This window comes from Sphaeramia orbicularis, chromosome 10 (genome assembly GCF_902148855.1).
Source record: "Sphaeramia orbicularis chromosome 10, fSphaOr1.1, whole genome shotgun sequence".
Classification (NCBI taxonomy): Eukaryota; Metazoa; Chordata; class Actinopteri; order Kurtiformes; family Apogonidae; genus Sphaeramia; species Sphaeramia orbicularis.
In genome coordinates, this window is record NC_043966.1 from 52534779 (window position 1) to 52548147 (window position 13369).

The following is a 13369-nucleotide window of genomic DNA, read 5'->3' on the forward strand; positions in this document are numbered from 1 at the left end:
TTTAATACTGACTGAACTCTGTTGTACATGTTTATTTACATTTGTCAGATTTGTTATTTTTATTTATTCATTTACTTTTTTTATACTATTATTTGTATACTATATTTTGTGTGCATTATTTTCTTAAACTCATATGTTTAAATAGTTTTTCCCTTTTGACATCTTGTTTGTTTAAATGTTTGTAATGTACACTCAAATGTTTTCAATGAAGTTGGAAAAAAAAAAAAATTGAGAACCCATGATTTAGAGAATCACGTGACAGAATTACTAATCAGTCAGGTTTTATTAATTAAATAGATGCAAAAGGCTGTTTAGATTTATGAATGAAGAGCATTACTCACTTGCACATTACATAAAACAAAGCAGGCATTTCAGTCACAGTCCCTCACACATACAGGTATCCAACTGTGGCAAGGTTTACGTCCGGTTTTTTACTGAGGTCCACAGTCCAAAGTGCTCGTTCCAACTGAATAAAGGAATTTCTTTATAGCTTTCCCCTTCTTCCATCCAGACTGTTGCACAGTCAGCCTCAGTAGTGACTCAGTCTTAATTACATGTAATCATTTAAACTCTCCTGTGTTGTCTGAGCACAGTCAGGTCTGCTCTGAGGTCAGTCTGCTGTACGGGGGGGGCTTGGACGGCCCCTCCTCTTTTTCAGTGCTGTCCAGGTGGATGGGAGAGTTGAAGAGTTTGTCATCACCTCCTGCTTGAAAAACAGACAATAAGTACATTGCAGGGCTACATATGTAAACATTTCATTTTTCATTTCATTTATTCATTCATTCCAATCTAAATGATTGGAAAGGAGTAGGATGAAGAAAACTTATAATACCTGCCTATGGAAGGAAATCTGTCTCATCAGGTTTTGAATTATAAAAGCCACTGAATTTCTAGCACTGAATTTTTTTGCACTGAAATTAAGTATCTGATCCCCCCCCCCCCCCCCCCCGAAATTAAGTATCTGAATTTTTTTTTTTTTGCACAGAAATTAAGTATCTGATTCCCCCCCCCCCCGAAATTAAGTATCTGAATTTTTTTTTTTTTTGCACAGAAATTAAGTATCTGATCCCCCCCCCCCGAAATTAAGTACCTGAATTTTTTTTTTTTTTGCACAGAAATTAAGTATCTGATTCCCCCCCCCCCGAAATTAAGTTTCTGAATTTTTTTTTTTCACTGAACTTAAGTATCTGAATTTTTTTGCACTGAAATTAAGTATCTGAATTTTTTGTCTCTCAATTTTACTATGTTCATAAATTTAGAATAAAAAAATTCAGACGTAAAAAATTCCGATCACACATGCTGGACACCAAGGATACGCAATGATTCTGTCTCAAGTCGAACCGACAGTCAGTCAATCCAGTTATGTTAGGTTGGTCATGTGACGCTGAAAAAATTCAGATACTTAATTTCAGTGCAAAAAAATTCAGTGCTACAAATTCAGTGGCTTTTATAATTCAAAATCTGATGAGACAGATTTACTTCCATACCTGCCACTTTCTTCAAACATCTGCTTCCATCAGATATGTTGCCATTACAGCTATTACAGTAAAAAACCATTTACATGATAGTCAATGCAAATAAAACAAATCCAACATCCATAAGTTAAATTATTTCATTCCATGCTTTTATAAAGCTTCTCTATTCTTTCCTTATACAACCTCTTAAACTGAAAAATATTTGTCCAGCTCTTCTCTTCCATCGCCAAAGAATTCCACATTCTGACACCCACAACAGAACTACACATTTCCTTTACATTAGTCCGAACCCTTCGCTGTTTCAAATTAAACCTGCTTCTGTGTTCTTCATCCTTAAATCCCACCTCTTCAGGTCATTCGTGAACTGCCTGCCTGTTCCACCTCATCCACTCTCATCTACCTTCTCTTGTGTGTTTTCTTTCATCGTATTTGTCTCCGTCTTTGTTCTTTGATTGCCATTTAGTATTAGCTCCGTATCTGTTTACCTGTTTGATGTGTGTTTGTCCCTTGGCTGTTTATTGTAAAACATCTTTGAGTACTTAGAAAAGTGCTATATAAAACTGATATATTATTATTTATTATTATTATCCTATGATACTACAACAAATAATCTCTGCAAATTTGCAGCAAAAGTCTGTTTCTTGCTCTAAACACAATCAACAATGTCCCTAATTCAGCTAACTCTTTAAACTGAAACAATCCTGATTTAATAAACAACTCATTTGTATGTTCCCTGAAATTAACCTTATACATGATTCTTATTGGTCTTTTCTATAAGAAAAACAATGGCTTTGTGTTCCTCATATATGTTTCCCCACACTTCAATACAAGAACTCAAATATGACAGAATAAGTGAACTATATGAAATTCTCATTGCTTTATAATCCAACACATATTTTGCTTTACTCAATACATCATGACAACAGGAACGTGGAAAGCACCGTACCTCTCCATGTGCACACCATCTCGGTGTCCCTGGGGTCACACTGAGGAACGAGAGTCTCCTGCAACAAACACAGCATTTTCCCTTGAAGACCTGTACTGACCAACTACACCCAGAGTCATGCAGTACTTGTGTTCAGGGTTAGTGGTTTTGGTTCTGTGATGTGCCGTGTCAGTTGTGATTCTGTTGTGTTTTTGTGGTTTTTCGGTTCTCTTCTGTGTGTGGGTGTGTGTTCTCTGTCTTTCTCTCCAAACAGACAGTGGTTGAGTGTGGATGAGCTGCAGGTGTGGTGCTGGACTGCTGCTGCTGCTGACTGGTTCCTCAGTGATGAGCGGGGAAATTCACAGCAGGATCACCCTACCTCCTATGAGACTCCTCTCTTCCCATCCCCCTCATTTGTAACCAGCCATCTGTCATTTTAGTTGGAGAGCTTCGTATAATCAGATGCAAAAAGGAGGGAATCTTTTTCTTTAAGTTTTCTCCTGGTTTTTTTTGTTAGGAAGATAGATAAGATTGATGTAGTTAGATTTCCTTGGTTTGTGTTTGTAGGTCAGCGTAGCGAGCTTGGAATAGTATTCTGTTTGTTATGTTTGTTACTTTGATTCCCTACCTGATTTAATTTTCTTTTCATCTAAATAAGTATCTCAAATGGCAGTTGTGTGATTGCTGGTCATTTATTTATTTATTTTTTTTGCTTGCTCCTGTTTGTTAAGGGACATGGGGGGAGGGGAGTCTCACACCATGTTGCGTCTCGGTAACCCCTCGGCTGAGCATAACGAATTGTAAGGCAGGTGTCTGTGATCTTCAAAGGCCAAAGGCCGTGTTCTTCCTTACCAGTCCCGTTCTGGAGTCGTAGCAGCCACAGCAGGGCAGGCTGCGGCAGCCCACCAACATGATCAGAGAGGACAGACACATGCTGGTGGTGCAGGTCAGCAGGATGGTGGCATTGGCCCCCTTCACCAGCCCATGCAGCACAAACGTCTACAGAAAGACCAACAACAGCTGTTGCAGAAATAAAACAGACTACACCAAGATAACTAGTACCTGTCTGACTTGGAAATTCATCCCATTAGTGTGATACAACCAAACTCTCATATCCTGATACCAAGGTTCTAATAGTTTTGGATTTGTCATTATAGTTTATTTAGTTCTGACTTCTTTTCCTCTAATTCAGTTCGTTTTAATTCGTTTTTAGAGCAGGTTTGCTAGTTTGTATTAGTTTTCATTTTTTTCTAAATACTTAGTTTTAGTTTAGTTTTAGTTATTTTAGTTATTTAGTTGAAACAGTATATCCATTTAAACAGCAAATTTTTTGATCTGTTACTGCTTGACCAGGCCCATGTGCAAACACAAAGAGACAATAAGTGTATGTATATGTATATAGTATCTGGTAAAAAAAAAGTTGTGAAGACACATTTCTTTGGAAGTGGAGAGGGAAAATCCCTATCTGGAAAAATATTTGTACTAGTGTGACCAGTAGGGGTGTTAGAAAATATCGGTTCTGCAACATATCGCGATATTTCATTTCACAATACTGTATCAATATTAAAAAGTACTGAATCAATATTTTTAGGTATTTATTCAAAAGCAGATATGGCGGAGGTTCATTATTGTTTTTGTTTATGTCTTATTTATTATTATTTAATACAATTTTATTAAATAATGGTTATTTCAATCATCCTAAAAGCACTTTTTACTGTCTGAGAGGCAGATGTTCATTCCTTTGTTGGGACAAAAATACTGTTCTGATGTTAGTTGTGAACTAATAGAATCTGAACATTTGAACAGGATCTGAAACTGGAATGTCTGTAAAACAGAATTTCAGTTTGAACACAGGAACGTTTTGCGATATAACATTAGATCCTGTTGGGATCAAATAAAAATGTGTTTCGTATTTGTGCAGATTTCTGATGTAATTCAATTCTTCCAGGAATAATCATTTAAAAAAATGAAACAAAAAAATGCCTTCTTAACATGATCATGATATATCGTGTTGTCATCCCAGTATTGTGATTTGTATTGCATCACCAGATTCTTGCCAATACACAGCCCTAGTGACCAGTGAATCAGTTTTCATGAGGATGAGTCATAAATCAATACATGACTCAGAAACGGTTTCTCTGAATTGTTCTCTCCACACTAAAAAAAAAAAAAGTTTCCATGGCAACCTGGTAAGTAGTTGCTGAGATGCTTTTAAAATGATAACACAGACTGAGAGCTCCCATAATTAGTGGCTGCTCAAGTGGTTTGCACTGATACATTTGAAAAACTACTGCTGGAAGCAGAGGCTGTGAGGCCCTGACTTGAATCCTGTCATGGTGGACTGGTCTGGGCCAGATGACAGAGCCACTTTTGGACGTCAGTTTCATCTCTGGAAGACTGCTGTTATGGTTTATAACATGTGGAGTTACCACTTGAGGACTGTCATGGTGGTGGAAGACCTCTTCATCCTCCTCGCCGTAGGTCAGAGTCAGACAGGAATAAGCCGATACAAACACAGAGGCTGCACAGGACAGTCCTGCAGCCGCCACCATCACACTGACCTGAGGACAAGCACACACCACAGTCACCGCCCAGTGAGGACGAAGAACGAAAAAAAAGACATTTGGAGGAAAGGAAATACATTAGAGGTTGAGCTCATTTGAAAATATTCACCATACAGCCGACCCATATGGGATTTTTGGGGCTGGGGCTGGGGCTGATGCCGATACCGATATTGGGGGCTAAAAAAAGCCGGTATCCAATGTATTGGCTGATAACCGATATATCGGCCGATATATGAAATGAGAACATCGTTATACACAGGATATAATAGTCTTATATTAGATAATGGTGGACATGTGGATTAACAGTTGCATCTTTGTTTATCTCACAAAGATAACTGACACAACTTTCAAATGTATAATAGTCTTATGCCGCGTTTCCACTACGTGGATCCGGCTCGACTCGACTCTGGTACCAGGTCCTATTCCAGACCGTTTCCATTACAGGATACTACAGACTTTACAGTACCTGGTCGTCATAGCGATGTGGTGCGTTACTTCCGTGTCGTCTGCTCAGAGTGGCTGTTAAACTCACTCGTTACGTGTTGTCTTGTCAAATTCATGCTGAATTTTTACGTGGGCCACCAAAGACTGAATCTCCTGACTGAATGGTGTAGTTTTACAGTTTACTGTCATCGTGTGGATTCACCTACCGACAGATTTACTGTCAACTTCTGCATCTGTTTTTTGTAAAAGGACGGGTCACAGAGACGACTCTGACCAATCAGTGGTCTGCAGTGTTTACGCGTCACCTTTTAGTATCTGGTCCCCAGTCCTGGAACCTCGACGGAGGTGATGCCAAAAAACTAGTACCAGGTACCAGGTACCAGGTACCAGATTCCAGGTCCTTGTTCGTAATGGAAACGCAAAAAGGCCGAGTCGAGTCGAGCCGATACCATGTAGTGGAAACGCAGCATTATATCAGACTAGTATGCGACCCTTTGGAACCACGGGTTGTAGGTGTGGTAGTTTTAATGCTGGGGAGAGCAGACTTTAGGGAAAAGATGTTAGTGTATCAAATACTGAGGGTTAGGGTGATGTGAACTGGAGATCTTGGCATAAATTGACATGAGATATAACAGCGTTGAATAAGACACGAAAGGATGAAAATGTGTACGTACACTCCTGATCAAAATTTTAAGACCAGTTGAAAAACTGCATGAATTTACATTTTGCACTGTTGGACAGTGTAAACACCTGACAGAAAATGACACAGAATCCACACTTTTGTGCAGCTTTTGGCTTTTAAAGGCTGTGAGTCTTAAACTTTTGATCAGCTATTTCAGTTTAATTGCTGTTTTCAATAAATGGCTTACTCAAATTTCTTTTTGTCTCACTCCCATTTCTTTCTTTCATTCTTTCTTCTTCTTTTTGCATTTTGAAATTCTACTTAGAAGCTTTTTAAGAACCAACAGTGCAACATGTGAATTTTTGCAATTTTTCAACTGGTCTAAAAATTTTGATCAAGAGTGTATAACACACCAGATGCCATAAGAATTGCGATTTCATGAGATCAGTCTCCAAATTGCTAAAAACAAATTCAGCAAATACTGATCACTAATCCACAGCTCTCCATTTATGATTTAGCAGTATTTATTTAGCGTAACTATTCTTAACTATAGTGTGAATTACGTTTAAAACTACAAATGAGCAGGAATGATAAATGGACAGTGGAACATAGGACCACAGCTGAAACCTTAGCAAGTTAGGCTTGATTACTGGAAAGTGGTGAAGCCATTTTAGTTGTGTGTAGAGAACTGGTGTATGATTGTCAGCTCCTCTGGTTGACTACAGACTGCAGACCAAACTATTTAGAAAGAATGTCATCTGATAACCATTGCTGACCAAATGATCAGGCTCAACTCTGATATTGACATGAAAGCAGATCTCTACATAGGGTTTTTTCCCCTAAAAGTGTGGTAATCAAACACGGCTATCATGACAATTAGAATTTAAACGGTAATTTACATTTATGCATTTGGCAGACGCTTTTTTCCAAAGCAACTTAAAGGGGAAAACCAATCAAATCAATCAATCAAATTTTATTTATATAGCGCCAGATCACAGTAGAGGTTATCTCATGACACGTTATATACAGAGTTGGTCAAAACCAGACTCTAAGCCAATTTACAGAAACCCAACAGAATCCTCCAGGAACAAACACTTGTGACTGGTGACAGTGGAAGGAAAAACTTCCCTTTAACAGCAGAAACCTGGAGCAGAGCCAGACTCCTGGGTGTAAACAGCAGACTCCTGGGTCTGCTCCTGGGACTCCATCTGCAATTTTACTGCAGTTTATTGTTATACCAGTAATCGTTACATCCCTACTGCAGACAGTCATCAAAATAAAGTGTTCTGCTGGCTCATTGCAGGAAGGGTTTTGCACTGGCCAAGCTGCAAAGAATGCCAAACTGTGTGACCAGTGGAGCAACATCATTACAATAAGTCGCCCCTGCAGAGAGGTTGAAGATCTGTGGACATATCTGATCCAGCAAATAACAGTTTGGACAGTCTGTTTCAAATGCTCTGGCACAAGGCGATCCGAATCTAATAAATTAATATGAACAAAGCAGGGATGCACCGATATACAGTATCAGTCCATACGATCATATAAAATGTCTTTTCACTGATAGCAGTGGCAGCTGTGGTGTTATACTAGGTATATGGTTCTAATAGTTTTGGATTTTTCATTATAGTTTAGTTTTATTTAGTTTTGACTTTTTTTTCTCTTCTAATTCAGTTAGTTTTAATTTATTTTTAGAGCAGGTTTGATAGTTTTTAGCAGTTTAGAATTTTTTCTAAATGCTTAGTTTTAGTTTAGTTTTAATTTTTTCATATCTTTTATCTTTTTCGCCATCATATTCAAATAAATCCCAGACAGGACTCTGCTGCTTTCTCCCAACTTTAGTCTCCATGTTTCCAGGTAGAGTGGGGACCAGAAGACGACTGGAAACCACAAGCGAACACAAGTGACAGACCGTCAAGTGTCGTATGGTGCTGCTAGCTAAAATTGCTAGAGCGAAATAAATCGCTTTCATAGCGCTTTCCGACATTGACAAAAACAAACACAAAGGGAACTTTATCCATAATTTTTATCTGTTTTAGTTAGTTTTGTAAACACACAATACAGTTCCAGCTAGTTATTGCTTTTTCTTTTAATTATAGTTTTTATTTATTTCAGTTAACTAAAATGTTTTTCAATTCTAGTTAACATCATTTCTTTAGTTTTCATTAACGATAATAACCTTGCTAGGTATAAGGTTCTATGAAAAGGTACAAGGCATGTCCAATACTGTGTATGTTTGAATCTGTGTAGAAAACATGTGATGAAGGGCTGAAAGAAACATTTTATATTCATATAATAATGTCATATTCATGTAACAAAAAAGGCAATTGGCAAAAATGTCAGTATTTTTATTGGCCAAGAATTTTGCAATCAGAGCACTACTTGAACAAACTAACATTACAGCGGAAAAGCCACATATAAAGACAACAGGTCAGGAAACATCACACACTCACCATTACTGAGTTTTTTCTTTGTGAGGCAAATAACGCCAAAGCACCTGGAAGAGCCATGATCTAAAAAGAAGAGAACAGACAAGCAGTAAAGGCTGGTGCAGACATATTCAACAGGCTGGTACACATAAGATCCAAATACAATTCCACAGATTTAATGAAACCAGAAACGGAAATTCAACAGATTATATTAAAAACAGATGGGAGAAAGAATTGAATACTGTTATATCATGTGAACAATGGGACATTATCTGTGAATCTGCTCCTTCTACCTCCTCTTCAGCATAATGGACAGAATTTTGTTGGAAAAATTTAGTATGGTCCTTTACAACACCAAAACAACAGTTTACTGTAGTAGAAAACTGAATGCTTCTACTTGCTGGAGGGGACACAGAGGCAAACCACACCCACATTTTTGGTTCTGTATGAAAATTAGAACTTTTTGGAAAGATGTTGGAATAAAAATAGAACAGATTTTGGGTTTTAAATTACAACAAACCACTCTTCCACTTCTGTTAGGAGATCTTCCTGATGATTTGACAATAAATGACAAATACCTCCAAAAAATGTTTGGTGCTGCAGCAAAAAAACACAATCACTCAAAAATGGCTTCAACTAGAGCCATCGGTGCTGGAGGACTGGATGAAAATAGTAGATGAAATTCACAGAATGGAGAGATTCACATTTATGCTGAGGCTGCAAGCTGAACTGTACATGAGAAGGTGGAACAAGTGGATTAGTTTCTTTAAAGACAGTTCATGTGTGGTTTGTCTCATAGTCCTGAGAGTGTGTGAAAAAAAAGAAACTGGGAATGACAACAGGTAGCCTAGATGATATGTATAGATGTGGCTGCATGGGGGTGGGGGTATAATAATCCCAGTCCACTGTTGTGTAGAACACAAAACACTGACCTAAATGGTGGCCAAAGAAAAAAAATAGAGCATAGTTCATCCTAGTAGGTTTCATCTCCAGCTTCAGTTCAAGTGGCTGCTGTTGTGTCTAGGGCTGCGTATCAGCAAGAATCTGGCGATACGATACAAATCGCAATACTAGGATCACGATACGATATATCATGATTACCTCCGCCAAGGAGGTTATGTTTTTGCCAAGGTTTGTTTGTTTGTTTGTCTGTCTGTCTGTTTGTTTGTCTGTCCGTTAGTGGGCAACATAACTCAAAAAGTTATGGACAGATTTGGATGAAATTTTTCAGGGTTTGTTGGAAATGCGATGAGGAAGAAATGATGAAATTTTGGTGGTGATCGGGGGTGGGGGGGGGGGGGCACTGATCTGCCTTGGCGGAGGTCTGCGCTCTCTGAGTGCTTCTAGTTAGGGATGTAACGATATGAAAATTTCATAATAACAGTTATTGTGACCAAAATTATCACGGTTATCATTACTATCACAGAACTGCTGAAATTGTGCTCAAAATGTTCAAAAAGTACTAATACACACACTGAAATAATTTAACCAAGTTGTATAAAAATAAATAAATAAATAAAAAAATAAAATAAAATAATTGGCACAATGCACCTTCTGTTGCAGAAACATTCAAATATTAACCCTTAGTGGTCTGAGTCTATTTTTACAGAAGTGTATCGCATTCACACAAAAAATAAAATTCGGCTCTGTTTTTCTGAATTAACATAATACTGTTTTCTGAAAAAACTGAAATTCGGCTCTGTTTTTCCGAGATAATTATCTTGTTAATTCAGAAAAACAGAGCCAAATTTTATTTTAACTTATTTTTTCCCATAATTATGAGATAATTATCTTGTTAATTCGGAAAAACAGAGCCGAATATATTTTTTTGTGTGAATGCAATACGCTAATGTATATTTTGTCCATTTTTCAGTACTTTTGATTTTGCCTTTATATACTATATAAACAAATGTTTACTAAACCCATGATTGGGATCTTTTTTTTTTCAGCACAACTTCATCTATATCATCTGTCTATTATTTTTTCCACTTTAATCTACTATAAAAACACAAAAGGACAAAAAGCACACAAAAAATATATAAAATCTGATTGAAAAATGTATATAATTTATTGCATAAGTAACACAAAGATGCTTAACGAACCTTTTCAAAGACTTTAAAAATGAATATTGGTTCCAAATATTAGGTATATAAAATTTAAATTGTAATAAATCAAAACTATACTCAAATATTTGACATAAAAGCAGATCTTTACATAAGGTTTTTCCCCTAAAAGTGCGGTAATCAAACACGATTATCATGATAGTTAGAATTTAAACGGTAATACTAACCATCTGCAATTTTACCGCGGTTTATCCTTAAACTGGTAATCGTTACATCCCTAATCACGATATATTATGATACTGTTAAAAAGGCAATTTTTGTTTCTTTTTTTAAATGATTATTTCCTTGAAGAATTGAATTACACCGGAAATATGCACAAATACTAAACACATTTTTATTTGAACACAACAGGATCTAATGCCAAAACTATGCGTTAAAACTTAAATTATATTTTACAGACTTAAGCTTAAATTTAAGCAGTTTCAGATCCTGTTCAAATGTTCATATTCTATTAGTTCAGAACAAACATTCAAACATTATTTGAGTGCAATCCCAATATTAAATAAAAGAGTGTTAAAGAATAATAAATAAAATATAAACAAAAAAGAAAAACAAAAAAACAAAAATGAACCTCCACAAAATCTGCATTTGAATAAATACTTAAAAATATCAATACAGCACTTTTTTATATCGATACAGTATTGTGAAATGAAATATCGCGATATATTGCAGAACTGATATTTTCTAACAGCCCTAGTTGTGCCTTACTTTGTTGTTGTTGTTGTTATTGTGTCTTACTTTCTGTTTTTGGGGTTTTTGTCTCTTACCAGCCCTCCCCACACTGGGGTCCTGCTGCTGCTCAGGGGGGTACTCTTGCGGAAAACCGCGTCCATACATCCGCACACCACACAGATTCCCGCACAGGCTACCTGCAGGATCCCCAGGACCAGCACACTCCTCTGGTTGAAAATGAAATACCTGTACCGGTCCATGTCCAGCAGGTCAAAGGTCAAAGGGGGGTTAGGGTCCTGGGGTCAGCCGGATCTCCTTATTTCCGCTTGTGCTCCAGAGCTAATGTTAGCTAGCTAATGTTAGCTAGCTTGTGTTAGCTTAAAACCGGCAACAAAAGGTGACGATTTGTGTTAAATTAATGAGTTCCATTGGTTGAAATCACATATGCGGCGAGTGGTTGAAAACTTCCGTGTTGTATTCATCCTAGAAAAGCCCCGGTTACTGTTTATCCAGTGTGGTGTGAAAGTCTGGGGCTAGTTTCGGTATGACTTCTAAAGTACGAGGTTTATCTATTATCCATTAACCTGCTGACCGGCAGCGGCAGGTATGGAGGTGAGGGGTGTGTCCCTCAGTTTGGACTCACAGGTATGGAGATGGGTAAGTGTGTCCCTCAGTTTGGACTCACAGGTAGTGGAAATGGGTGGGTGTGTCCCTCAGTTTGGACTCACAGGTATGGAGGTGGGTAGGTGTGTCCCTCAGTTTGGACTCACAGGTAGTGGAAATGGGTGGGTGTGTCCCTCAGTTTGGACTCACAGGTCCCTCAGTTGGCTCACAGGTAGTGGAAATGGGTGGGTGTGTCCCTCAGTTTGGACTCACAGGTAGTGGAAGTGGGTGGTTGTGTCCCTCAGTTTGGACTCACAGTTAGTGGAGGTGGGTGGGTGTGTCCCTCAGTTTGGACTCAAAGGCTGTTAGATCCCGCCCCTGCCGAGGTGTTGGACCAATGAACAGAGAGATACAAATGTACAACCTGGACAAACAGGTAAATTCTACACATGCACTGGTCACAGTAGAACACAGCTGTCAAACTCATTTAGGTTCACTTCCATATTTAGCCCAATTTGATCTGCAGCGGGCCAGACCAGTAAAATAATGACTTAATAACATATAAATAATTAAAAATTCTAAGTTTTTCTTTTTGTTTTAGTACAAAAAAACCCCAATTACATTATGAAAATATTTACATTTTACAAAAAAAGATGTGAACCTGAAAAAAACAGAAATTTCATTTGAAAAATTAGTGCAATTTTAACAATATTATGTCTCGACTTATTATTTATACATGTACATTACACACAATGTTCCATAAATATTTGGTAACAGAATATTGTGAAAATTTTGGAGTTTGGAACTAAAATTAGAACAATTTCTACAATATTCCATCCCTTATTATTAACACAACTCCAGATCCCAGTGGATCCATAAATGCACCAAACATTTAGGAACAGGCAGAATATTGTTCAAATTGCACATTTCAGGTTGTTCATCTGTTGTTTTTATTTATGTATTTATTTGCATTTTATTGTGAAAGGATAGTTTTGTAAATGTAAATATTTTTACAGTGTAATGTTTTTGGGGGTTTTTTTTTCACTTAAATTTTTTCCACACAATTTTTCACAAAGAAAATGTGTCACTGTCATTATTTATTGGTTATTGTGTTGTTCTTTTGACTGTAGATCACACTGGTCTGTATGTGGAACCTGAACCAAAATGATTTGGACAACCTGGACTGTTCAGGTTCATTTGTGCACATTCGTCCTGCAGGGCTGGAATGGATCCTTTGGTGGGGGGCCAGATTTGGCCCCTGGGCCGCATGTTTGACACCTGTGAGCTACATGATCAGCGAATTAAATATAGGGAAAAATACATGATTTACACTGAAAAAATGCTAAAAAGAGCAATAAGAATTGTTCACAATGTTGGTTTTCATGAACACACCAATCCACTATTTTTACAGTTTAAAACCTTAAAACTCATTGACCTTGTGGAGTTCAAAACTATTCAAATACTATATAAAGCAAAGAATAACTTACTGCCGGGCAATATTCAAGAAATGTTTTG

The 13369-nt window shown here is 37.4% G+C and overlaps 1 protein-coding gene across 2 annotated transcripts; it reads right to left on the reverse strand.

Annotated features, from left to right (window-relative positions):
- Window positions 1-204: 204 nt before the first annotated feature.
- LOC115427360 (uncharacterized) lies at window positions 205-12047 on the reverse strand. 2 transcript variants are annotated; one of them, XM_030145888.1, is made up of 6 exons: window positions 11347-12047; window positions 8481-8540; window positions 4830-4961; window positions 3253-3399; window positions 2422-2479; window positions 205-706 (listed from the first exon to the last, which is right to left on the reverse strand). In XM_030145888.1, the coding sequence occupies exons 1-6, from the start codon at window positions 11509-11511 to the stop codon at window positions 594-596; spliced, it is 675 nt and encodes a 224-aa protein (XP_030001748.1). In that variant the 5' UTR covers window positions 11512-12047; the 3' UTR covers window positions 205-593. The 2 variants fall into 2 exon arrangements, with proteins under 2 accessions (XP_030001748.1, XP_030001749.1); XM_030145889.1 differs by having other exon boundaries at window positions 206-703.
- Between the last annotated feature and the right edge of the window lie 1322 nt (window positions 12048-13369).